General features: G+C 38.8%; 1 protein-coding gene across 1 annotated transcript in view; it reads left to right on the forward strand.

Moving 5' to 3' along the window:
* The window catches only part of LOC114049435, a 167,094-nt gene that overhangs the window by 21,417 nt on the left and 120,665 nt on the right, over window positions 1-25,012 (forward strand). Inside the window, exons 8-13 of the mRNA XM_027870695.1 lie at window positions 164-274; window positions 7,164-7,191; window positions 7,948-8,030; window positions 8,939-9,007; window positions 13,393-13,424; window positions 13,510-13,617. Coding sequence (XP_027726496.1) covers window positions 164-274; window positions 7,164-7,191; window positions 7,948-8,030; window positions 8,939-9,007; window positions 13,393-13,424; window positions 13,510-13,617 — 431 coding nt within the window. The remainder of the gene's footprint in view (window positions 1-163; window positions 275-7,163; window positions 7,192-7,947; window positions 8,031-8,938; window positions 9,008-13,392; window positions 13,425-13,509; window positions 13,618-25,012) is intronic.

Genomic DNA, 25,012 nt, shown 5'->3' on the forward strand with positions numbered 1-25,012 from the left:
TCCCCACGAGATGGTAAAAAACAGAAACAAAAATGCCATCTCCTGTCATGTTGGCCCACAAGTCAGTGCTTTCTGGGAATGGATATTTAACAACAGTATTTGGAAGAAGTTTACGTCCTTACACTCTAGAACTCATGTTCGGATTGCTCTCTTTCTTCCCTAGACCCAGCAGAAAGGAGCCTACTCATCATAGGAGTCACTGCGGCTTTGCTCAGCATCTTGGGTCTTGCTGCTGTTGCCCTTCTGGTTTACTTCAAGCTCAAGAAGAAGTCAGGTTTGTAATCCCTATGATTACTTTCTGTTAAGACAATGAAAACCGTTTAATTTCAAGGCCGATTCACTGGAACAATGGTCTTTAAAGTAGAAACTGGGATCCACTGGAAGACTGGGTTTTGATCCAAGGGGAGCCCAAGGGATCCCTAATTAACTAATTAGCAATGTTACCACATCTATCTTCACTCTCCAACATTTTTTCATTCTGTTCCATCTTCCCTTGTACAAGTTACCTGCTGAACTAAGTGTGTGCTCCATAGATAGAAGGGTAGAAAGATGACAGACAGATAGGATAGATAGATAGATAGATAGATAGATAGATAGATAGATAGATAGATAGATAGAAAATTATTAAACCCTGGGAATGTAAACAAGCAAAAAAAGGAAAAAGGAGGGGGCAATCTCTACCCTTAAGGTGTGTGCATTCTAATGAAGGAAGGTAATACATAAAAGGCATCTGGAAAGAGGAGGGAAATGGTACCTGCACAGGGGTAAGGCTGCTGGTGAGGAAGTAGAAAAGTTTGGAGAGTGAAGAGTGGAGCTGAGAATCAGGTGAGTAAATATGGCCAGGACAACTTATTATACAATGGTTGGGTCCAGGATTCCACCGCTCATAAGAGAGGAATTTCCAGGGTGAGAAGCATACTGTTGAGAAAATGGAAAGTCTTCAATGTGAGGAGTGGAGTTGGGTAGTTAGAATACAAACACTACCTCGGCACCCAAAACAGTATCTTGGAAGGTGCCATTGATAAAATCCAACTTCCTGTCCTCAGTATATCCACCCTTTCCTCCCAGATCATTGTATGGTATAGTAATGAAGAGGTTTGGGACTGCTGAGACCCAGAGAATGCAAAGGCAGAATTGCCTGGAATGAATTCACACACTCAACCCTTCTCTTTAGTTAAGAGGCAGTTTATTGTAATGCCAATAGTAGTGGGCGAAGTTCCTTTGGGGAAGTTGCAGCTTAATGGGGGTGAATCTAAAGCTTATAGAGAAAAGGGGCAGGGAAAGGAATGTTAAGGATGCTAATTAGGTAATTAAGGGATCCAGATGTTCTGGGAAAAAGCAGAGAGGGGCAGGGAGGTGGCAGTGAATAGAGCATGGGCTCTGAAGTCAGGAGGACCCGAGTTCAAATCCAGCCTCAGACCAAACACTTGACACTAGCTGTGTGACCCTGGGCAAGTCATTTAACCCCAATTGCCTAAAATTAAAAAAAAAGAAAAGAAAATGCAGGGAGTCTGCAAAGATAACTTTGTTGATACCAGACACTGAGAGAGTTGTCAGAGGTTTGGACGTTGGGGATCCCGTGTCAAAACAGTCCTTAGGGCAGCCAGGAATTTTCTCACGGTGTGTGTGTGTGTGTGTGTGTGTGTGTGTGTGTGTGTGTGAAGGAGGTGCTGGGTTACTTTCAAAGACATGGTCTTAGGGCTTTTTGGGGTCCAGGTCCCACCATCCCATCAGTAGATGCACTGCATTATAAGGCTCTGCATTATAAGGCAATAAGTGGTGAGTAAGAGACCTGCTTCCCCCCACCCTGACTCCTTTTCAGTTTGAATAAGAATAAGTGCATTGCACAGGATGAGTAGACCTAGATCAGTTAAGTGATTTGCCCAAAATTCCATAGATACTAAGTAGCAGAGCTGAAATTCAAATTCAGTTCCTTTGACTCCAAATTCATCATTCTTCCCACTGCACCATGCTTCCTCATGGCATTTCAACAACTCTTAGAAACTACTTCACAGATTCAGTTTCTAAAACCTGCAAAATGGATATAACAATGCCTATAATATTAACCTCACAAGGTTTGCATAAGGATCAAGATAGACAATGTATGATGCAAAGTACATTGAAAATCTTAAATCTCTCTGTACATATCAATCATTTTATGATTATAAATATAAGTAGTACTTATGCAATAAGTAATTATCACAATTAGTAATTAATATTTTAAAAGATAGAATACCTGAAAACCATAGAGTAATGTAGTTAAAGGAGTCATTGTCTGAGGACTAAATGTTATTAATTTAATGTGTTATTAATTAATTAGTTTATACGATATTAAATGATTTACTTAATCTCTTTGAGTCTCAGTTTCTCAGGTTTTTTTCCTCTTTGGTTAAAAGGGAAAGTAGTACCCACTCTGTCATACCTGCCTAACAGCTTTTTTTGTTTGTTCGTTTGTTTGTTTTTGTTTTTGTTTTGTGGGACAATAAATGAGGTGATGGATAGAAAAGCATTTTTAAAGTCTGAAACATTAAATCAAGGTTTTAAAAATTATTTCTTAACTTACTCTGCCAGCAAAATGATTAAGGCTGGGAACTTTTCCCTAAAATATTTTCTAGCCTACTCTGAAACTGAAGATATGATGGGGAAGGGCTAATGGATCAAGCTTATTGGCCAAGCTGATACTCCCAGGCTCAACCTCAGCCAATAAGAAAGTCCTCTGATTGTCACAGAAGGCTTGTGGGTGTAGCACTAATACTGCAAAATCACATAGTATCAGAGTTGGAAGAGACCTTCACATCCATCTGGTCCAACTCACCACTGATGAAAAAAAGTCTCCATCACAACATACTCAGTAAGTGACATCCAACCTTTGCTTGGGAAATCAGCTACCTCCTGAGGCAGTCCAAGGCACTTTGGAATAGCTCAGTTTATGAGAAAGATTTTCTTGACTTGAACCTAAATCTGCTTCTACCCATTGCTACTGATTCTTCCTTGTAAAGTCCAACAAAACAAGGCTAATCCCTCTTCCAGGTAATAGCTATTCAGTATTTTAAGGTGGCTATAATATCCTCTCTAAGATAAACATCTCTAGTCCTGTCAACTGATCTTCCTTTTGTTTGGTCTTGGCTTGCTTCACCATTCTGGATGCTGTTCTCTGGACTACCTCTAGCTTATTGATGTTTTTCCTAAACTGTGGTGCCCCAAACTGGGCTACGGCTAACCCAGGGCAAAAGACAGAGGGAATGTTGTCTCCTTTTTCCTAAAAATTGTGCCCCTCTCTAATTTACCCCAAGATCACATTTATATCTTTAGCTTCCCTTTACCACTGTTGCCTCAGAATGAGCTTGAAATCCACAAAGACCCCCAAAACTTTTCCTAGATAAACTGCTATGGAACAATACCTAGTACAGCTTGTATTTGTAAAATTAATTTCTTTTTCATTTTTTCTTTATTATGAATGCAACAACTACTGACAAACATTCTAATAAGCAAAAAATTAAGAACAAAGAACCAAAAGCAAATTATATTTGATCTTGGAGGCAATAGGGCACTATGAAGATTTTTTCGTTTTGGGGGGGAGGTTTTGGCATTGCAAAAACCATCAGTGCTTTACTGAAAGAAAGCAATAAATAATACTGCAATTAAAAATAAATCAAAAGAAGACTATGTATACTTTGTTACATAATTAGAAAGTTCACAAAAGATTAATAGAAAAACAACAGTAACAATAAGTTATACAAGTATATTAAAAGCAGAAATGAATAGGAAAAAGACAGGATATATACATATATACACACATATATATTTATATCTGGATACACACATACACACACACACACACGAGTTACATAATAAATAATGCACTATGGTCTTCACTGGTTTCTTGCTAGCTTTTTAATATGCCATTTTAAAAAGTAAAAGGTACATTCTCTACAGTTTGAAATATAATGACTATACCACTAAAAATCTCAAAAATTTGAGACGTATACTTTAAACAAGTTAAGCAACAAATGCTGAAAGGTGACTGACATGAGAACAGTAAGGCATGAATTAATGGCACTGCATCCCTCGGCAGAGTCCCGGGCCTGAAGACTGCAATGCACTTTGTGATTGGTCTTCTAAGAACAATTGCATCAGAGCCTCTCAATCAATGGTGCTAATGAAGCTTCTTTAGCAGGGGAATGACATGGTCAGACTTGAGCTTTAGGAATTTCAATTTGGCAGTGATAGTAGGAAAGACTGGAGAGGAGAGAAATTAGATGAAGGGCAGGGGGAGGGGGATTAGGAGTTTATTTTAATAACCCGGGTAAGAAGTAATGAGTGTTTGAACCATGTTGGTTCTAATGTGAATGATAAGAAAGAAGTGAATGTGAGAGGTATAGAGGATAGAGAATCAACAAATTTGGCAACTGCCTGTATATGAGGAGGGAAGGAGGGTGAAGAATCAAGTATGACTCCTTAGCTGTGACCCTGGGTGAGTGGAAGAATAGTGGTACCCTCAATGAATGTAGGAAAGTTAGGAGGAAGGAGGGAAGGATACTGAGCTCTATTTTTCACATCTCAAATTTGAGATGTATATGGGGGATCCAGGAGGATATATACAGCAGGCAATTAGAGGTACAAGACTCAAACTCAGAAGAGAGATAAATTGGAAGTTATCTTCCTAGAGATGTTAGTTGAATTTGTGGAAGTTGATGAAGTCATGAAGAAAAACAATGTAGTGAAAGACAAAGAGAGAGCTCAGGACAGAGCCCATAGAGGTAGAGGTGGTGGAAATTGGAAATGATCCTACAAGCAGACTGGGAAGGATCCTTCAGACAGGCAGGAATGATCCATGAAAGATTGGTGTCACAAAACCCCAGAAGGATGGGTGATCAACACTGTCAAATGCAGAGAGTTCAAATAGTATGAGGACTGGAAAAAAAAAAGGCCAGTGGGTTTAGTGACAAAAAGATCTTTGGGTGTCCTCGTAGAAAGAAATTTCAATTTCATGGTAAGAATGAAAGTCAGATAGCAAGACATTGAGAAATGAGTAGAAGGTAAGAAGGTAGGTACAAGAAGCACAGAAAGCTTGGTGTAGGAATCTGGCTGTGAAAGGAAGAGACACAGGACTGTAGCATGAAAAAAATGGTAAAGTGAAGGTTTGGTTTGGTTTTGTTGTTAAGAAGGATGAGCTATGGATATGTTTTTAAGCAATTAGGTAGGGGCCACTGGATGTAAAGAGACTGCAATTTGGGTAGAGGGAGTGAGCAAAGAGACAAGCTTCTAGAAGAGATATGATGAGATCAGATCAAAGGCACAAGTAGAGGAGTGGGTGTTGGCAAGAAAGATCACTTATTTCTTTGAGACTGGAAAAAGGAAGAAATAATGAGGAATAATGTTGAAGTGATTTGATGTATTTAATCAAGAAAGAAAGCTTGTGACAGATGACCTATGGCATGTCTCTGTGCCAGGCTAATGATATATTTCCTTAACTAATCTGTCTTCTGTTTATTTCCAAGTGGTCTGTAGTACACTCTAATCAGAATAGCCTGCTTCTCTTTGTTCCTCCATTTAGTCTTCATCCAAATGCTTTCCATCATTCTTTATCACTCTGACTCTTGGATTTCCTCACATGATCATATAGTGCAACTCTCCAGATCCCATCTCTTCTACCTTATTCTCTCTCTTTTTTTTCCGCTAGGCAATGGGGTTAAGTGACTTGCCCAGGGTCACACAGCTAGTAAGTGTCAAGTGTCTGAGAGTAGATTTGGAGTCAGGTCCTCCTGACTCCAGGGCCGGTGCTCTATCCACTGTGCCACCTAGCTACCCCACATTATTCTTTTTGGAATCAGTCCTTGTTAGGGGGTGTTCATCCCTGGCTTTCCTTGTTGCCCAGCTCCTTTTAAAATCTCTCTCCTACTTGAAGGCTCAGTTCAGATGCCACTTCCAGTTAGCCTTACTTGATTCCCTCCTGCTGTAAGTAAACTCTTCCATCTCAACTTTTCCTAGAGTACTTTATCTCTCCTTTATCAGAGAATACTTTCTACTTTTTACATGGTTATCTACATGTATGTCCTATTTCCTTATCCCAAGTAGAATGTAAACTTATTGAGGGCAGGTACAAATAATTTTTTTATAGATTTGTATCTTCAGTGTGTAGTTTATCAATGTTTGTCAAATGAAGTACGCATGAATGGATTTTGAATTCAACAAGTATGTACTGAGTGAGTGAATGCTATGTGCCTAGACTGTTGTAGACACTAGGAGGGGTCTAAAATTTTTAAAAATTGAGTTTTAGAACTAGAAATGATTTTAGAGATCATCTAGTTTTACCTAATTTATTTTTCAGATAAAAGAACTGAGATGCAGAAAAGGGAAACAACAACTAAGATAACAGAATACATGGCCAATGGCACAGCCAAGATTAGACTTCAGATCTTGGGAAGAATAATAGTCAATCTTTGTCCGCTGGGAATTTATAGAATTATTATAAAGACAAGATTAAAGCCTATGAAACAATACAAAATTGTCATTCTAAACATAAGCTATTCATTTACACTATATCTTTGTGAAAGCACAGTGAGTCAACAATAGGACATATCAGCGCTGACTAAAGATTCATGGACTCTCAGAAGTGGAATAAGGGAAGGAAGGAGGAAAGGAAGGGGGAAGAAGATGATAGAGAAGAAGGGAAAGAGGGAAGAAGGAAGGAAAGAAGGAACAGAGGGAGGAAGGGAGGGAAGGAGGGGAGGGACAGAAGAAAGGGAAAGAGGGAGGGAATTAAGAAGAGAAGAAGGAAGAAAGGAAGGAAAAAGGAAAAGAAGGGAAAGAGGGAGGAAGGGGGAGGGAGGAAGGGGGAGGGAAGGAAGGAAAGAAGGAAGGGAAAGAGGGAGGAGGTGGGAAAGAAGGAAAGGAGAAAAGAAGGGAGTAAAGGAGAGAAGGATGGAATGAAGAAGGGAGGAAGGAAGAAAGGAAGGAAAGAAGGAAAGAGAAGGAAAGAAGAAAAGGAGGAAAAGGGGAAGTGAGGTAAAGCGGGGGAAGGGAAGGAAAGATGAAGGAAGGGAGAGATGGAGGAAGGAAAGGAGAGAGGGAGGAAGGAAGGAAGGAAGGAAGGAAGGAAGGGAGGAAGCTACTGTTCCATTCCTCTGCTAATATGCTGTTCCTCTCTTTTGTTTTTTTAGGAGGAAGTCTTGTCCCTGAGCCTTCCAGGTGAGGTCTCTGCCTCTTCTGTTTTTCTTATTATCTGGGCATCCACACTGCAAAGACATGGAACTAGGTCTAGTCACTGTCATTTGTCTCTTGGGATGGATGTGTCCAGGTTCTGTTTTATGTGCATTGGGATAGGCAAAAACAATTCCCAGGACACGGTCACTGCCCATAGCCCTAACTCATTACTGTGGCTATCCATTTACTGCTCTACTTAGACCTGCCATTAATATTATGCTTGTTTAAATATTTAACTTACAGACTTGTTTGATGATGTACATTTGTCTATGTGTCCTCTAATTCTGTTCATTTCAGAGTCTTAGGCTAAGATTATTTATAAGTCCTCAGATGGCTTGCACCAAGTTTGCCTAACACATTCTTCAGATTGCCCAGTCTAAGAACAAGGACATAAAAAAAGTGTTCAATCAATTCTTTTCACACATACTTATAAGAATAAGGATAGCTGATTGAGCCACCCAGGCAACCAGAGTGGCCGCCACATCAGTGACCAGAGAAGTACATTGTCTGGGGCCTGTCTCCAGGCTGCCATACCTCATCCTCTAGTTTAGGCTCCCCTTTGGGCTATTAATTCATGACTGGTGTTTCTCCTGTAAGGCTCCGCATAAACCACCTCATAAGCTGTCCAGATCTCTTCTTCGTACCCCATCCTCCTTTCTCCCAGGGTTCTCCTCCTGACAGTCATTCACATTCAGTGTTGTCATTGTCCCAAGGTATATAATGTGTTTCTGTGTCTCACAGGGACCAACCTATCACAGACACCCAAGAATCTGGCCACTCAAAGTCAATCCCCCCAGTGGAGCTGCAGCCAATATATGACAATGGTAAAGTCTTTTCCCGTTGGAACAGGATTCTAGTGTAGGCACATGGAGTCAGGAAGGGGAAGAAAATAAACATATAGAGATAGAGATAGATATATACATATACACACATACATATATAGTATGTATATATGTGTATATACGTATGTGTATATATGTGTGTGTGTATATGTATATATATATGTATAGATAGATAGATAGGTAGATGATAGATAGATAGATAGATAGATATAGATAGATAGATAGATATACACACATCACCAACTATATGCCAAATACTATTCTAAAGGCTTCTTACAAATTCAACAGCCATGCAAGGTAGGGGCTATTATCCCCGCTTTACAGTTGAGGAAACTGGAATAAGCAGAGTTAAGTGACTTGGCCAGAGTCACACATCTAGTGAGTGTCTAAGTCCAGAACTGAACTAAAGCCCTTCTAACATCAGGCCCAGCACCCTATCCATTGAGTCACCTAGCTGTCTCCTAAGGAAAGAGGGGGTCAGAGGGACAGAGACAGAAACAGAAATAAACAGAGAGAAGAGGTATGGAGTGGAGGAAGACAGAGAAAGATTGAGATAGAGACAGAGGGAAACAGAGGCAGAGAGGCTCTGCTTAGGCCCAGTCACTCATGATAAATCAATAGTGGAAAGATTATTAAATCTGAGGCCAGGGGACCTGGATTCAAATCTTGCCCCTGCCATTTTCTGTCTGTACCAAGGTCACAATCTCCTTGGGCTTGGGTTTAAAAAGTGTAAGATAAGGAAGTGGTGTAACTGGCTTCTGAATTGCTTCTGGCTCTTGATCTTATGACTCCTCTAGAATCATGAATTAGATAGGAGTTGGAGAGGAAGAAGATTCAGTGGTTTGAAACCATGGCCAGGACCTCCAGTGAAACCTTTTCTTCTCTTGCAGTGACTCCATTCATTGAAGATGTGATCTATTCTGAAGTATGGGATATGAATCAGGGAAAAACAAACAGAGGTAAGACATTGGTCAGTGGTTACCATTCAGAATCACATCTTTGTTAGGGTTTATGGCATGTTTCCATAGATTACAACAACTCAAAATAGACTGGTCTTCTTTGCAAGGCAATAAATTCCCATTACTAGAGATATTTCAGCAAAGGCTGGATGACCACTTATGGGTTGAGATGACTGAAGGGATTCATGCATAAGAAAGTGGTTGGGATGAGATGACCTCTTAGGTCCCTTCCATGATTCTAAGAGCCTATGGTGTGAACTTTTGATCAAAATCTCCTGGCAAAGTTTGTATTCTCTGTTGTATTCTATCGTTGGAGACAGATAATTCCACAGTGTGGTCCATAGTGCAGAGAAATGCAAGTTCTATTCCACACTTATTTAGTGAGTTTTATCTTGGGCAGCTAGGTGGCACAGGGGATAGAGCACTGGACTTGGAACCAGGAAGACTCTTCTCCCTAGGTTTAAATCTGGTCTCAGATACTTACAAGTCATGTGGCCTTGGGCAAGCCACTTAATCCTGTTTGCCTCAGTTTTTTCATCTGGAAAATGAGCTAGAGAAGGAAATGGTAAACCACTCTAATATCTCTGCCAAGAAAATCCTGAATGGAGTCACAAAGAGTCAAACAGAACTGAAATGACTCAACAACAAAAGTCTGTAAACTTTGTGCTCTGTGGTGTAGAAAGTCACATGGTTCTTTCCCTCAAGCAACTCACTATCTAGGAGGGAGATAAGACAATATCATTACAAATCAAGTTAGAACAGTATAAGTGTTAGAAGAGAGGTAGAAAGGTAGTAAAGAGGTATATAGAGGGGTCAAAGGAGGAAGTGTTCCAATCCAGTTAGGGGAGATAATGGAAGGTTTCATGGAGGGAGTGGCATTTAAGCAGTGACCTTGAATAAAGCATGGGTTTCACCAGTCAGCAATGATAAAGATAAAATGACAAGAAGAGGAAGGAGGGGATTTTTGAAATAGGGTACAAGCAGAACAAAGGTGCAAAACCAGGAATTTACTGAGCATATTATGGGCATAAATAATTGTCTTGCTTGATGGATGCACTGGGCAATAGTAGGAGATAAGTCTGAGAACATAAGTTGGGATTACAATGTGGCGAGTCTTGAACGGCATACTGAGAAGTTTGCATTAGACTATATAGACAGTATGAGATCATGAAAAATTCTAAGTATGAAAGTAACATTATCAGAGCTATGCTTTAAAAAATTAATTTGGTAGCACTGTACAATATGGAACGGGCATGAGAAAGACAAGTCAAGGAAACCAATGATGAGGCTATTGGAACAGAATAGGTGAGGGGTGATGATGTGGTAAACTAGTATCATAGCTGAAAGAACAAGAACAGAGAACAAGCAAAGACATAAGAGACACAGATGGTGGTTGAAGAGTAGAAATTAATAAAACTTGTCAAGTGATTCAATTGGGAGGTGAGGGCGAAAGGCAATGAGGAAGAGAGGAGAGTCAAAGAATACTCCAAAGATTCAAGCATGGACCAATAAGAAAGCTGTTGTACAATAAATGGATGAATGAATGAATGAAAAGTATTTATCAAGTGTTTGCTATGCGCCAGGCACTGTGCTAATCATTGGGGAAACGAATAAAAAATAAGACAGTTCTTACTATCAAAGAGCCTACCTTCTGAAAGGGGGATATAGCACATATTAGGGAAACAGTGGCCAGAGAACGGAGTTTTAGCCTGGGCAGTTACAAGGCCATCAATTGGCATACTCTTTCCAGGAGCAATGATAATATCAATTTGATGAACAGAAATAATAGTTAGAAATAGTGGGTGGTTGGGGTGGGGAGACTGGGAAAGGGGCATTTGAGACAGATTGGATTTAAAGTCTCAGTGGAATATCCAGATGGAGATTTCCAGCCAAGTAGTTGGAAATATGGAATTAGACTTTGGGGAGCTATAGGTATAAGCTGATAGATGAAGGCATAGGAATAATGGCACTACTAAGGAAAAAAGTACACAGAAAAGGAAAGAGAGTCAAGATTCTGACTCTGGATCAATTCAATTCATCTCAACAAACATTAAGCACCCACCATAGGAGAAAAAGAAAGTTTAGATAATACATAATCCTTGCCTTCATAAGGGGAAAGATGGTGAGAACAGGGAAGAGACACAAACACAGGTAATTATAATCCAAAATATTATGTAGTGAGTGTACTAAAGAGAGGTTATTTCTGAGGCTTAGCAGAGACAGCATAGTGTGGGGGGGAAAGGACTGGATGTGAAGTCAGAACACCTGAATTTGAATTAAGGGTTTACTTATTACCTGTGAGTTTGGATAAATCACTTTAACCCCAGGGGCCTCAGTTTCCTCATCTATAAAATGACAGGATTGTACTAGATTGTCTCTAGGGTCTCTTTTGCCTCTAGAACCTAAGATCCTTATAAGTAATGACTGTTCAACAGATCTCCAAAACCAGATGCTGTCTTTAGGATTTAATGCTCCTTCTTTGATAGTCCTTAGAATGGTGACCATTCCTGGGAGGACTGCCCTTTGGTCTGAATGTCACACCTTTGTTGGCAGTTCAACTTCTTTATAGCCCCTCAATCAGTCAGTCCCTAGACCCTCCCAGACATTCCTCAATACATGGCACCATCTGAAAATGTATCCTTGGTCACTGTAGTGCTTCATTTCCTTGCTGCATGGAGTAAGCCTACTTGAGTATGGTCATAGAGTCAACTAACTATCCTGATACCATCTGTTCCTTACCTATGTCCTAAACCACAAAACCAAATGAGCTGGGAGGCATAGTCACCCACAATGGGCTAGTAAATGAATGGATACATGAATAAAAAGGCATTTATTAAGCACTTACTAAGGGTCAGATACTTCGCTGAATGTTGGGGATACAAATACAATGAGGGCCATTCCTTGGAACATGCTCAGAGTTGCTTTCCTGGATCCAGGTGACCATGTGGGAATTTTGTGGTCTATTCCCAGAAATCCAGTGATATAGCACTAAGAAGAATGGTCATTTATGTATAGTGTAGCAAACCCTGAATGATCCCTTAGTTATTTCCTGCCCCATAACAATGGCAAATAGATGAGGAGTTGTCAGTCAAAAGAAAATTTCCAACTCTCACATGTGGCAAGTAATGGTCCTTTTAACACTGAGTTACCACAAGGTGACAAATTTCTCACATGCCCAACCAGAACCAGGAAAGGTGACTCTGAGCATGACCCATTGGATGGCCCTGGTTACACAAATTAAAAAAAGGATCAGTCCCTGTCCTTAAGGGGTTTTCATTTTGAGAGAGAGGTGGAGGAGTGCAGTGGTCAGGGAAAGGCAAAGCTACAGGGATGATAAGCATAGTTATAGGATAATCAAATGGTGTGCCCTTTTCAGAAGCAATAGTAGTATTGATTTCGTTACTGTTCCAAGTATGAGAGGTAGAAAATGAGAAGAATGAAGTGGGGGACAATTGCCACCAAGAGGGCAGGAAGATGGTATTGTGGGGGTGTCTGTGGTCTTCTAGAGATAGTAAGCTCTCACTAATTAGCATAACCGTAAGCTAAGGGCTAGAGGTCCAATTAGAAGAGTGAGGCTGCAAGAGTGTCCCTAGGTAATGTGGCAGGAAGATGATACTCTCATGTGGCTAGTGACTAGCTACTTTCCAGGTTCATATTACTGGACACATTCTGAGATGGAATAGTAGTGGAAGATTAACCTAACCTTCTCTCCCATTCACCTCCATTGGACTCTTTTGGGAGGGGATATAGATACACCTCTGAGTAACTCCTCTTCCTGATTCTGTCTCTGTAAAACTACTGTCCCTTGAGATCTGACTACTTCTCTTGAGTGTCCAATTTCTAATGCACATAGTGAGAACACATTTCTCCCTTCCTTTCATTAAGGGACCCTCTCCAAGAAGAATCAATGGACAAGCTAAGAACTACAAACCTTGTAGGCATCTGCTGTAGAAAGTTGCTGACCACTAGAGATGATTACATTAAGAGAGCAATGACAGACATTCTTAGCAACCAGGAGAAGCCTCTCTCAGGTTCTCATGATCATAGAAACAAGAAGCAAATAGCTAAAGTAGCCACTCTGCAGACATTGCTTAGGTGAGAGTTGGGGAAAGAGACAGAAAAGGCAGTGTGAGTGGAACTTTAGAGGAAAACTTCATGGATCCATGGAGTTTTAGAGAGATTCAGCAGAAGGCAAGAGTTAAATGACAAGATGAAACAAAAAGCCATCTGGGTTAGAACTTAGAAAGAGAGGGGAGAAAGGAAAAGCAATGAAGAAGAAAACAATGAGGGCGCAGTGGTTCTGGCACTAGGACATAGAATATCAGGTATGGGCTCTATGTGGGAAGATCATTGAGTGCAACTCAATGTTCCTTTTCTCTCCACAGCAGACATCTCAGAGACCCTTCCAGAGGACAAGGTGAGTCATGTTCCCTGCTCTTCCTTTCCTATGTCCCCTTTCTCTTTCTTCTCCATGTCCTCATCTATTTTTCTTCTTCTTCTAGGACTCTTCAGTGATGTATTCTGAGGTGAAGACACATAGACCTGATAATAGGTCCATGGATAGGGACCATGAAGATGATACAGAAAATTATGAAAATGTCCTGCTCTCCTGACCTTATGATCATTGCACTCTTCAAGGACTTTCAGTTTATATCACCTATCTGCTTTCCCCTCTGGTACTCTTTCTTCAGTTATTCTGAGGTCAACCTAGCACATACTTTATCTAGGGAGTGAACTTAGCAAGAGGGACCAGGGCTATGGATAAGATATGGTTATGGGAAAACAAAGATAATCAAAAGGTCAAACTAAAGCCAAATCCCTCTAAAAACCACCTCAAGAACAGTAAGAAACTGTGCCAAATCAAACAACAAATCATCACCAAAAAAGATGGACCAAAAAGAATCTATATTAACATACTCTTGTTGTCAGGACAATTAGTCATATCAGACTCTTCATGACCCAATTTGAGGTTTTCTTGGCAAAGATACTGGATTAGTTTGCCATTTCCTTCTCCAGATCATTTTGCAGATGAGCAAACTGAGGCAAAAAGAGTTAAGTGACTTGTCTGGGGTCTCACAGTTAAAAAGTGTCTAAAGCCAAATTTGTTTGATCTCAAGCCTTCCTGACGCCAGTCTCAACATTCTATCCACTTTACCACGTAGCTGCCCTTAAGATACTCTACAGTGTAGGGTCTACACATTTTTTTAAATGAAGAAGTGAAGACAAGACAAAAAAAAGAGAAATGCTGCCTCTGTTAAAAATATAAAATTCATATAGAGTTTAAATGAGAGATTGAAGTAGAATCTATTATACTTCAGCTGCTTACAAAAAAAGCTGGAGATGACAATCATGATCTTAAACAAGGCAAACAGTAAAATTAGGCATGGTTAAAAGAGGTAAACAGGGAAACCACATTATGCTCAAGGACACCACAGATAACAAAACAATATCAGTGATAAATACATATGCACCAAAAAATATACTCTCTAAGCGCTTAAAGGAAAAATGAACTGAACTATTGGAAAGACTAGAAAGAAAAACAGTAAGTGCTGGCAACTTTAATGTGCCCCCCTCAGATGTAGATAAATACAACAGAAAAGTAAATATGAATAATATTGGCCATATGAACAGAATATTTGAAAAATTATATATGATAGATCTTTGGTGGTTACTGAATGAGCATTGTAAGGAGTATATATAATTTTCAGTTTTATTGCACCTTTAAAAATTACTAGCCATATTCTAGTATATAAAAGACTCATCAATAAATTTAAAAGATATAAATACTAGACATATTCATAGCCTAATAAAAGATGTAATTAATCAAGAAAATTGGAAAAAAATTCAGATTCAAAAGGTGATAAAATAATGTAATCCTAACTACTGCGTGAGTTAAAAAACAAATTATAGAAGTAACAAGTATTCATATCAAACAAAATTATAACAATCAGAGAATGTATTGATACTGATTAATATGTAGCCAAAGTAGCCCTTAAAGGGAAAAAAAAGTTTTCTATCCCTAAACACTTAAAAGAGAATAAAAGAGAAAATGAAGTGATCAATGAATTGAATAGGCAACTAAATAAACCTAAAGAAGCAACAAATAAATAATCCAAAATAAGTGCAAAAATATAAATTCTTGAAATTAAAGAAAAACAAAATTGAAAATAAACAAAAAACTCCTACTGAGATAATTATACAACTTGAAAAAAAATGAACAAAATAGGCAACCATTAATGAGCTTAAAACAATAAGGAAGAAAAACCAAGTTACCAACATGAAAAATGAAGAGAAATTCAAAACAAATGAAGAGAAAATAAAGGATATTGTTAAGGAAACTATTATATCCAAATGTGCCCACAAAACTAAAAGCTTAGTTGAAATAGACGGATATTTTTAAAATTCAGTTCAATAAATGTTTATTTAGCAATTGCTGTGTATAAGTGCTGAGAGAGTATACACACACACACACACACACACACACACACACAAAAGAAGCAGTCCCTTCCTTCAGGGAGCTTACATTCTACTAAGAGAATATAAAATACCAAAGTCCAAACTATGGGGACATAGAGAATTAAAACAACCTCCTAAGAGATCTCAAAAATTGATTTCAAAAATAGAAATTGAACAATCCATAAACTTTCAATAAAAAAAAAACCTGGACTCCAATAGACATGAATTATGTCAAGTATTTAAAGAACAGTTAATCCCCGTATATTAGGTTCATTATTTGCAAGAACAGTTAGAAAGGGCCTTACCCCCTCTGATCAATGCACTAATTGTGAATAGAGAGGACTCAAGAGGAAACATACCTCTTTCCAATAAATCAGAGGTACAGAATGAGGTCTGTGTTATCAGATATAGACAATGTGTTGGCGTTTTCCTTAAATATACTTTCTTATTACAAGGTAGCCTTCCCTTTGTGAGGTGTAAATGAAAAGAAAGAGCTGTTGGGAAGTGATAACAACTTTCTTTAGTTAAACATTTTTTCAATTAGCAAGAATTAATTTTCTCTCCCCATTTTCTCCTTGCCCACCCCATTGAGGAAAAATAAAATAAAAAAAGAAAACCTTCATAACAAATATGCACAGTCAAACACAACAAATTCTCACATTGGTCATGTCCAACAATGTATATCTCATTCTACACATTGAGTCTATCGCTTCTCTGCCAGGCATTGGGTAGCATTCTTTATCACTGGTCCTTTGGAATCATGGTTGGTCATTTTGTTGATCAAAGTTCTTAAGTAATTCATCCTCACAATGTTGTTATTGTATTAATTGTTCTGTTCACCTCACTGCTTCAGTTCATAGAAGTCTTTCCAGTTGCTTCTGAAACTGTTCATTTTTTACATCTTATGGAATAATAATTTTCCATTACATTCAGGTACTGTTAATTTTTCAGTCATTCCCCAATTGATGGTCATTCCCTTAGTCTTCAATTTTTTATTCCTAAAAAAGAGCTGCTATAAACATTTTTGTACATATGGTTTCTTTTCTTCTTTCTTTGATTTCTTTGGTATAGGCTTAGTATGACCAGGTCCAAGGGTAATCACAATTTACTGACTTGTGGGGCATATTTCCATATTTTTTTCTGGAATGATCTAAACCAATTGACATTAATAGTAATGTTGTTGTTTTTTTAAACACCAATAAAATGTTTGTTTAAAAACCTGTGCCCGGGTCAGCTAGGTGGCACAGTGGGTAGAGCGCTGGCCCTACAGTCACGAGGACCTGAGTTCAAATGCAGCCTCAGACACTTGATGCTTATTAGCTGTGTGACCGTGAGCAAGTCACTTAACCTCAATTGCCTCACCTAAAAAAAAAAAAAAAACCTTATGCCTGACCCATCACATCTCTTAGGAGTATCATCTCTAGGGTTATAGGTATTAAGTATCAAAGTGGAATTTGAACCCAGGTCCTGTGACTCCAGAGACAATGCTGTTTTTACTATACCGTATTCTGCCTCTAATGCAGGTTATAAGCAGACACATCCAGGGTGAAGGTCAAGGAATACTTCCTAAGAAATAAAGCTATCCCAAATCATAATGGGCTATCTTGGGTGGTAAAGACAAGAGGTCTTTAAGTAAAAGACTGAATTAATCACTTGTTGAGTATACTGTATGTAGGATTCTTGTTTGGCTATGATTTGGACTTGAGGACCTCTGAAGTTCCTGCCAAATCTGATATTCTGTGACCAAATGGCTCCTTCTACCTAGACAACTGAGTGGTGCAGTGGACAGAGAACTGGGCCTGGAGTCAGGAAGTCTTGAATTCAAATGACGCCTCAAGCACTTACTAGCTATGTGACACTGGGCAAGTCGTTTCACCTCCGTTTGTCTCGGTTTTCTTAACTGCAAGGAGGGAATAATAATAGCATTTACCTCAAAGGGTTATTGTGAAGATTAAATGAGATAATTTTTGTAAAGCACTTAGCAAAGTGCCTGGCATACAGTAGGCACTTTTTAAATGCTTATTCCTTTTCTTTCTCTATTCTAACCATAGAAATTGTATGCATAAATTGGCAAAAGTAGTATGGCCGTCAATATGGGGTATTAGAAAGCCAACTGGATTTGGAGTCAATGGACTGGAGTTCAAATTCTACCTCATATTTAATATCTTTGTGACCTTTGACAAATCTCTCTCAGTCTCAGTTTCATCCTCTGTAACATGAGTTTGTTGCACCAAATTGTCTTGGCACTAGATTATCTTGAAGGTCCCTTCCAGCTCTAAGTACTACGGTCTATGAAATGTTTCCTGGTCTTCTGTGCCTGAGTCATCCAGGGAGCAAAGTCCATTTTCCTTTTATGGAATGCCCTCTCCGCTAATACCAGCCGGGCAATGTCTCCCTGTTTCTTGCATACATCTCCTCAAGGCCTGCATCCTTTAGGGAAGTATTTCCTGATTAAAACACTTACTGCTTCTCAACATTAACCTTTCAACCAATATATGTTTATTGGGTGTCTACTATTTGCTACACACTATGTGTATTTGTGCTTAGGGGTGGAGAGGCCACATATGGAAATTATGAAACAGTTTCTGCCCTCATTCAGCTAGTTATCTATTTTTAAAGACAGGATATGTATAGGGGGTAGGGGAAACCCCTTCAACTACCTCAATGCATAAGAGTGATGTGTATTATACTCCTTTGCCTCTGTGTACACATTTATTTTGTGAATGCTATGGCTTCTTCATGGGTTTACTTATGTCTTTTTTCCCCCAAAGACCCTACAGAAATTTGAAACAAAGAATTAAGGCAATTGAGATGGAGGGTAATACCTGAAGCAGTGTCTCCACTCAAATGATTTTATTTTTGTCCTTTTGCATTTCACATTCATTTTCATGGGAGACTAAAAAGAATATTGGAGTTCAAAAAATTGATGGAGGATATGAACAGGCAGTTCTCAGATGAGGAAATTAAATCATCTATAGTCATATGAAAAAATGCTCTAAATCACTATTGATTAGGGAAATGCAAATCAAAACAACTCTGAGGTACCACATCACACCTGTCAGATTGGCCAACATGACAAAACAGGAAAATGATAAATGTTGAAAAAGATGTGGGAAAATTGGAACCCTAATGCATTGTTGGTGGAGTTGTGAAATGATCCAACCATTTTGGAGAGCAGCTTGGAACTATGCCCAAAGGGCTATAAAAATGTGCATACCTTCTGACCCAGCAATAGCACTTCTAGGGCTGTATCCCAAAGAGATCATACAAAGGAAAAAGACCCACATGTACAAAAACATTTATAGCAGCTCTTTTTGTGGTGGCAAAGAATTGGCAATTCAGGGAATGCCCATCAATTGGGGAATGGCTGAACAAGTTGTGGTATATGAGTGTAATGGATACTCTTGTGCTATAAGAAATGTTGAGCAGGCAGACTTCAGAAAAACCCAGAAAGATTTGTATGGACTGGTGCTGAATGAAGTGAGCAGAACCAGGAGAACATTGTACACAGTAACAGCCACATTGTGTGATGACTAACGTTGATAGACTTAGACCTTCTCAGCAAAGCAAAAATCTAAGACATCTCTAAAAGTTTCATGATGTAAAATGCTATCTACATCCAAAGAAAGAACTATGGAGTTTGAATGCAGATCAAAGCATACTACTTGCTATTTTTTTCTTGTTTTGTTTTGTTTTCTCTTTCTTGTGGTTCTTCCTATTGGTTCTAATTCTTCCTTACAACATCACTAATGTGAAAATATGTTTAATAGGAAGGTATATGTATAGCCTATATCAGATTGTGCACCATCTTGGGGCGTGAGGGGGAAAAGGGGGGGAATTAAAACTCAAAAGCTTATGGAAGTGATTGTTGATAAATCAAAATAAACTAATACAGAAAAAAGAAAAAAAATTGAAGGGAATCAGACCTAGATAGTCCTTGGTGGTTTGTTAAAAGGTCAGCAAGATGATGACTGGGTACAACTGCTCAATCATACTTTAATCTTGCATTTCAAGAACTTCCTAATCTAAGTTAGATAAAGTCTAGACAGAGACATAGCCCCTGAGGAGAATGTGAAGTGGAGAGTTTGAAAATAGACAAATCATCAATGATGAATTCTTGTCATTCCTGCTACTAAGGAGGCTGAATTTGGTGTCTCTCAAGAGCTTGGGAGTTCTGGGCTACATTGAGTCATGCTCATTGGGTACCTAACACTGCTTGGCATTAATTGGGTCAGCCTCCAGAATTAGAATGCCACCAAGTTGCCTAAGGAGAGGTGACTTATCCCAGGTTAGAAATAGAGCAGATCAAAGCTCCCACACTAATAAGAATGGGATTAATCCCCTCTGTATTGCTTGCACTTCCAGTCTGGACAATATAGGGAGACATTCTTTAAAAAAAATTAAATTAAACTTATAATGTCTACTTATCTGGGGGACTCTTCTGTATTCAAAAAACATTGGCTCTTTGGATGAAGGAGTTTTTATGGAGGTAATGCCTATTATAGACAAGGGTCTAAGAATTGACAGATACTTCTTTTCTGGGAGAAAAGCAGGTAAGGGTTTCCACTATCTAGGGGTGTGAGTCCCTTGCCTTCTTAAAATTATTGTAGCTTAAACCTCTGGACTTCAAGATGTGGAATAAAGATATGGAGTAACATCCAAATAACAATTTATTTAGCAATGTATGTGGTTGCAGAAACAAATCGGGTCAGTTTTGTTTTTCTCAGTCAGCTCAAGGGCCCAGAGGCTCACAGCTCTTTGGCTTTTATACAATTTCTACATGGCCATAAGAAGGGAACATGAATATATCAGCCAAGCTGTGAGTAGATCATGGCATGTACTGATGTCTCAGAAGTGAGAGGGGGGGTTCCCAGAAAATATTTGAAGGACACAAAACTCAATGACATCAGTATTGAGAGTCAAAACTTAAAAATGCAAAATGAAGGGCTAGTCATAAAATGGAGTCACTTTGGTTTAACAATTACAATTCCCTCTTCTGATCTAGGGCTCAAAGAGCCCAGTTCCCTAGAAACTAGATCCAGGCAGAGACAGGCAGTTTCCCTAGAAAATTGATCCAGGCAGAGACATTGAAGGTGGGAGCAAGAGAATTGCATTAGGTGAATAAAGAAAACCCTATAAAGCTGTAGTTTTAAGGGTGTTAAGTCCTTTGGTAGCATCCATGATCTTCAGGAGTCTAGCAAGCACCTCTTGTGCATCTCACAAGCAACTGTGTATGGATCAAGGAAGATTTGTGGAGGTACTTCCTTGACCATCTCCAGGTTCCAGGTCACTTGTGGAGATTCTCTAGGGAATGTTGCTAAAGAGTGACAAGACTTGGTATAATTTTGTAAAACACAACAAAGTCTCATCAGATTGGCCTTCTAGTAAATAGTTCATGCGGTAAAAAACAGTTTACATCTTATGGATCTAATCCTATTAACAAAGCTGTAAGAAGAATACCTAGTTAGGAACTCAGAATTCCTCTGGAACTTCAGATAATTTCCATTTTTACATAGCACTTGTTCTTTTTATTCTCCCCAAATTTTGTATCTGATATGGACAATGCCATCAACAGGCTGAAGGAAGAATTTTTAAAAGATCCGTGCAAGCCTGACTTGAAAAAAATGAGTCCTTCTGTCCTGTAATATTATCAGACAGTGACTTCGAAATAGGAAAATAATTTCAATTTCTTTATAACTATTAATGCAATTTTATATATAAAATCTGTAATCCAGTTTTGAGAACTTATTACTAAAACATATTCAAGGTTTGTATATCCCGGTAGAAACATTTAGATGCCAATCACATGCATTCTAGTTCTTAGACTTCTAACAGTCTACTCCTGTTGTTTCCTCAAAGTTTACTACTCCATTAAATTTTTTTAAAAATCTTTACATCTTTATCCTATCCTCCTCTTTTGAGGATACATATTATCCTCATATCATCCTGAAATAATGAAATACTTCAAGGACCTGATCTTACACATGAATATGTAACTATTAGCAAGAGAATGGCAAGCCTAAGAATTCATTTACTTAGTTTCTTAGGACATAGTGTTGACCACAAATTCAAATTAAAATAGTAAGATCTTCCATACTTGCATCCTATTATGGTAACTGAAAGATGTTATAGTGTCAATCTATTAATTAATAAATTTAGAATTCTCCAAATTAATGACAAAACTTTCACTGTTCACCTGCCCTGCTTCTAGAAACTGGCTATCTAAGGAAACGGAGGGTCATGGTTATGACAATATCTTGACTATCCTTTTTAGGGCCTAGACTTATCTGACATAAATCATAGCAGGAAAAAACTCCCTCAGTTCTGTTTCATTCCAGGGATGAGTAATACCTACCAGCCAATCACACAGCAAAGTTCCACATTATTCACAGGATGTCATAGACAAGCTCAGAATTTGCCAGATAGGAAAATTTCCTATTCAGAAAGGAAGTAGCACAATGGGAAAACTGAGTCAAGAGTATTCTACTTTCATCTATGGCAGTCTATACCAACTGCATTCAGGACCAATAAAGAGTACTTACATTTACTAACATTTATATAGTTATCCCTTTTACATCATGACTTTCCCCATCATGGTTTCAATATATTGTGGGTCAGCACAAGAAACTAAGTGAGAATTTTGGGGGAGTTTTGTGGAAACTACAGATGACACAGGAAGGCCAACAGCAATACAGAAGAAGTTTAGAAACTCAGAAATGCATAAAATATATGTATAGTATTATATAATATCAACATATTTTATCTTTTAATACTGTAACAATTTAGACTTTTTCTCTAATACAACGGAAGGGCCAAAAAATTTTATGCAGATTTTTCCAGATTGGGGGTGGGGGTGTACACCGTGCTCTTTACTCCGTCTGTGTGGAAGAGATAACTGTGTAGTGCTTTTGGTTCTTTTAAAATCACCCACTGAGCCAAATCAATTCCAAAACAACCCTTCTCATACTTTAAGAGGGTGGATAAAGTACATTCTTCACCTTCCCCCCCCCCCCCCCCGCACCTATATTCTCTGCAGTTTTAATCCACAAGATTCTAAGGATTGGAGACACACCCTTCTAATGGTCTTCCAAAGATAGAATGTTAGACCCTAATAATTTCATGCTGCATATTTTTTTTTGTTTTGTTTTTGTTTTGGCTAGGCAATGGGGTTAAGTGACTTGCCCAGGAACACACAGCTAGTAAGTGTGATGTGTCTGAGGCCAGATTTGAACTCAGGACCTCCTGAATCCAGGGCCGGTGCTCTATCCACTGCACCACCTAGCTGCCCCCATGCTGCATATTTTTAAAAATTCAAACCGCAACGTGGAAATTCACACAATTTTTTAAAAACAATCTCAGAGCCTAAAGGCATTGTGGTAATTGAGAATTCCTTCTTCAGGCCAAATTTTGGATCAGTTGGGATTCTTACATATCTTGGATCAATCTTTACATAATTTAAGAGCTCTTTTTTTAATCAACCCCTTTTGAACAGGAAGCTTCCCATGGTCCCAGATTAATAAGAATTTCCCTAAGGGGGTATCCATAGTTACTGAATAGGAAGCTTCCCTTAAGCTAATAAGAACTTCCCTTAGGCTTACTAGAGCCTCCTCAAGGACTACTCACATCTAAGGAGATAGCTATCTGGATGTGATTCAGGAGAATGTGGAGACCTGGGGACAGATGATCCTTCACCAAAGAAGTCTCATGGTAGAAATCTTACTGGAGTGAAGCAAAGTCCAGTTGTCATATGCAGACTCAGTCTTAGTCCCTTTGTGGTCACCAAAATAGTTATAGTGAAATAAAGACACAGAGTAACATTCAGACATTGATTTACTTAGCAAGGTATGTAGTTGCAGAAATAAATTGGGTCTGAAATGGACGGGCCGAGAGTAACCAGACACACGCCAAATTAGAAAATAGAGAGCATTTACTGGAGCCGGCTGGCAACTGTCCCCTGGATGCAATCCTAGGAGAAACAGTGCCAAGCAAGGGAAATAACAAAGCTTTATACCCAGCAGTTTACAATCGTAGATACTAATCCTTTGATGTAGTGAAATTTACAATTGTGGATTGGCGATCCTTTGAGGTAGGGCAATCCTTTGAGGTAGGGGCAGTTACAATCGTGATTAGCAATCCTTTGTTGTAGAAACTAAGGAGGTCAGGCTAGGGTGGGGGATTGTTTTTGTGACAACTCAGTCCACTTCAGGGTCCAAGGCTCTCAGTCAGCTCAAGGACCTAGAGGCTCATGGATCTTTGATTTTTGTATGATTGCTACATAGTACAAGAGGGAAACAGGAATGCATCAGCCAAGCAGTGATAGATCAGGATGTGTGCTGATGTCTCGTGAGAGTGTGTGTGTGTGTGTGTGTGTGTGTGGTGTGTGTTGGGGTGGAGTGTTGAAACTCTCCAGCAAGCTTGCTGATGTGGTATAGTTATAATTCCACTTTCTTTATCCTGAGTAAATCTCTTTGATTAATTTTTAAAGACTCCTCTTTTTCTACTGGTCCATGCTTTCTGGCCCCAATGTGGCAGATGTCATAGAAGACCCTTCGTCTGAAAATCTTGTGTAAACTCAGCCTTTCAGTAGCTCTGTGCCTTTGACCAGAGAGTGCATCCCTGGACATTACTGGTCCAAGCCACTCTCTGCAGTATGCTGCCCTTGTGGGATGGTAGGGACAAGGGAGACTGCATAAGACTCATCCCTGACTGCATCTGCCCACAGCCTCCCAGTTGTACTTGGTTATACCTGTTTTCTAGTGTTGTTGAATACCTTTCACCTGAACTCCACCTTAAATTTGCATAATAGCATGGGTACTTCTTTATAAATAGTTTAATACCTCATTAGCATATTAATAACTCATTACCTCAATTATATGCCCTTTGCTTTCTATGACTACATCAACTGGAGGAGGAGGATACTTATTAGCTGTGTGACCCTGGGCAAGTCACTTAACCCCAATTAACTAAAAAATAAAAAAATTTTTTGAATTTCAAAAAAAAATTGTGTTACTCTGGAACATTGGTTTTCCTCCTTCATTTAGTTCTTTACCATATTCTTGTGTTTGCTCACTCTGTCACAAAGATATTGAGTACATTGGTGAGAGAGTATGATACAAGTTTTTAAGTGAATTGTGATATATCTATGACTTTTGCACTTTATTTAATAGGAGTACATATGTGGTATTATTATTTTTCTTGCCTTTGTGGTTGTTTTTCAGTTATTCAGTCATATCCAACTCTTCCTGACCCCATGTACCATACTGTCCATAAGGTTTTCTTGGCAAAGATATTGGAATGGTTTATCATTTCCTTGGTGGATTAAAGCAAACAGAAGTTAAGTGATTTTCCCATAGTCACACAGCTAGTAAATGTCAGAGTCCAGATTTAAACTCAGGTCTTCCTGACTCCAGGCCTGGTGCTCTATCCATTGAGCCACCAATACTTTCAATTTCTTGCTTTAATCCTAAGTGAGTTGCTAATTTTTAAGACCTAAAAGTATCATTGTTGTTAGTGGCTACATGTGTAAATACGCATTTACATAAATGCATT

This window comes from Vombatus ursinus, unplaced genomic scaffold (genome assembly GCF_900497805.2).
Source record: "Vombatus ursinus unplaced genomic scaffold, bare-nosed wombat genome assembly UNPS02014798.1, whole genome shotgun sequence".
NCBI classification, from domain to species: domain Eukaryota; kingdom Metazoa; phylum Chordata; class Mammalia; order Diprotodontia; family Vombatidae; genus Vombatus; species Vombatus ursinus.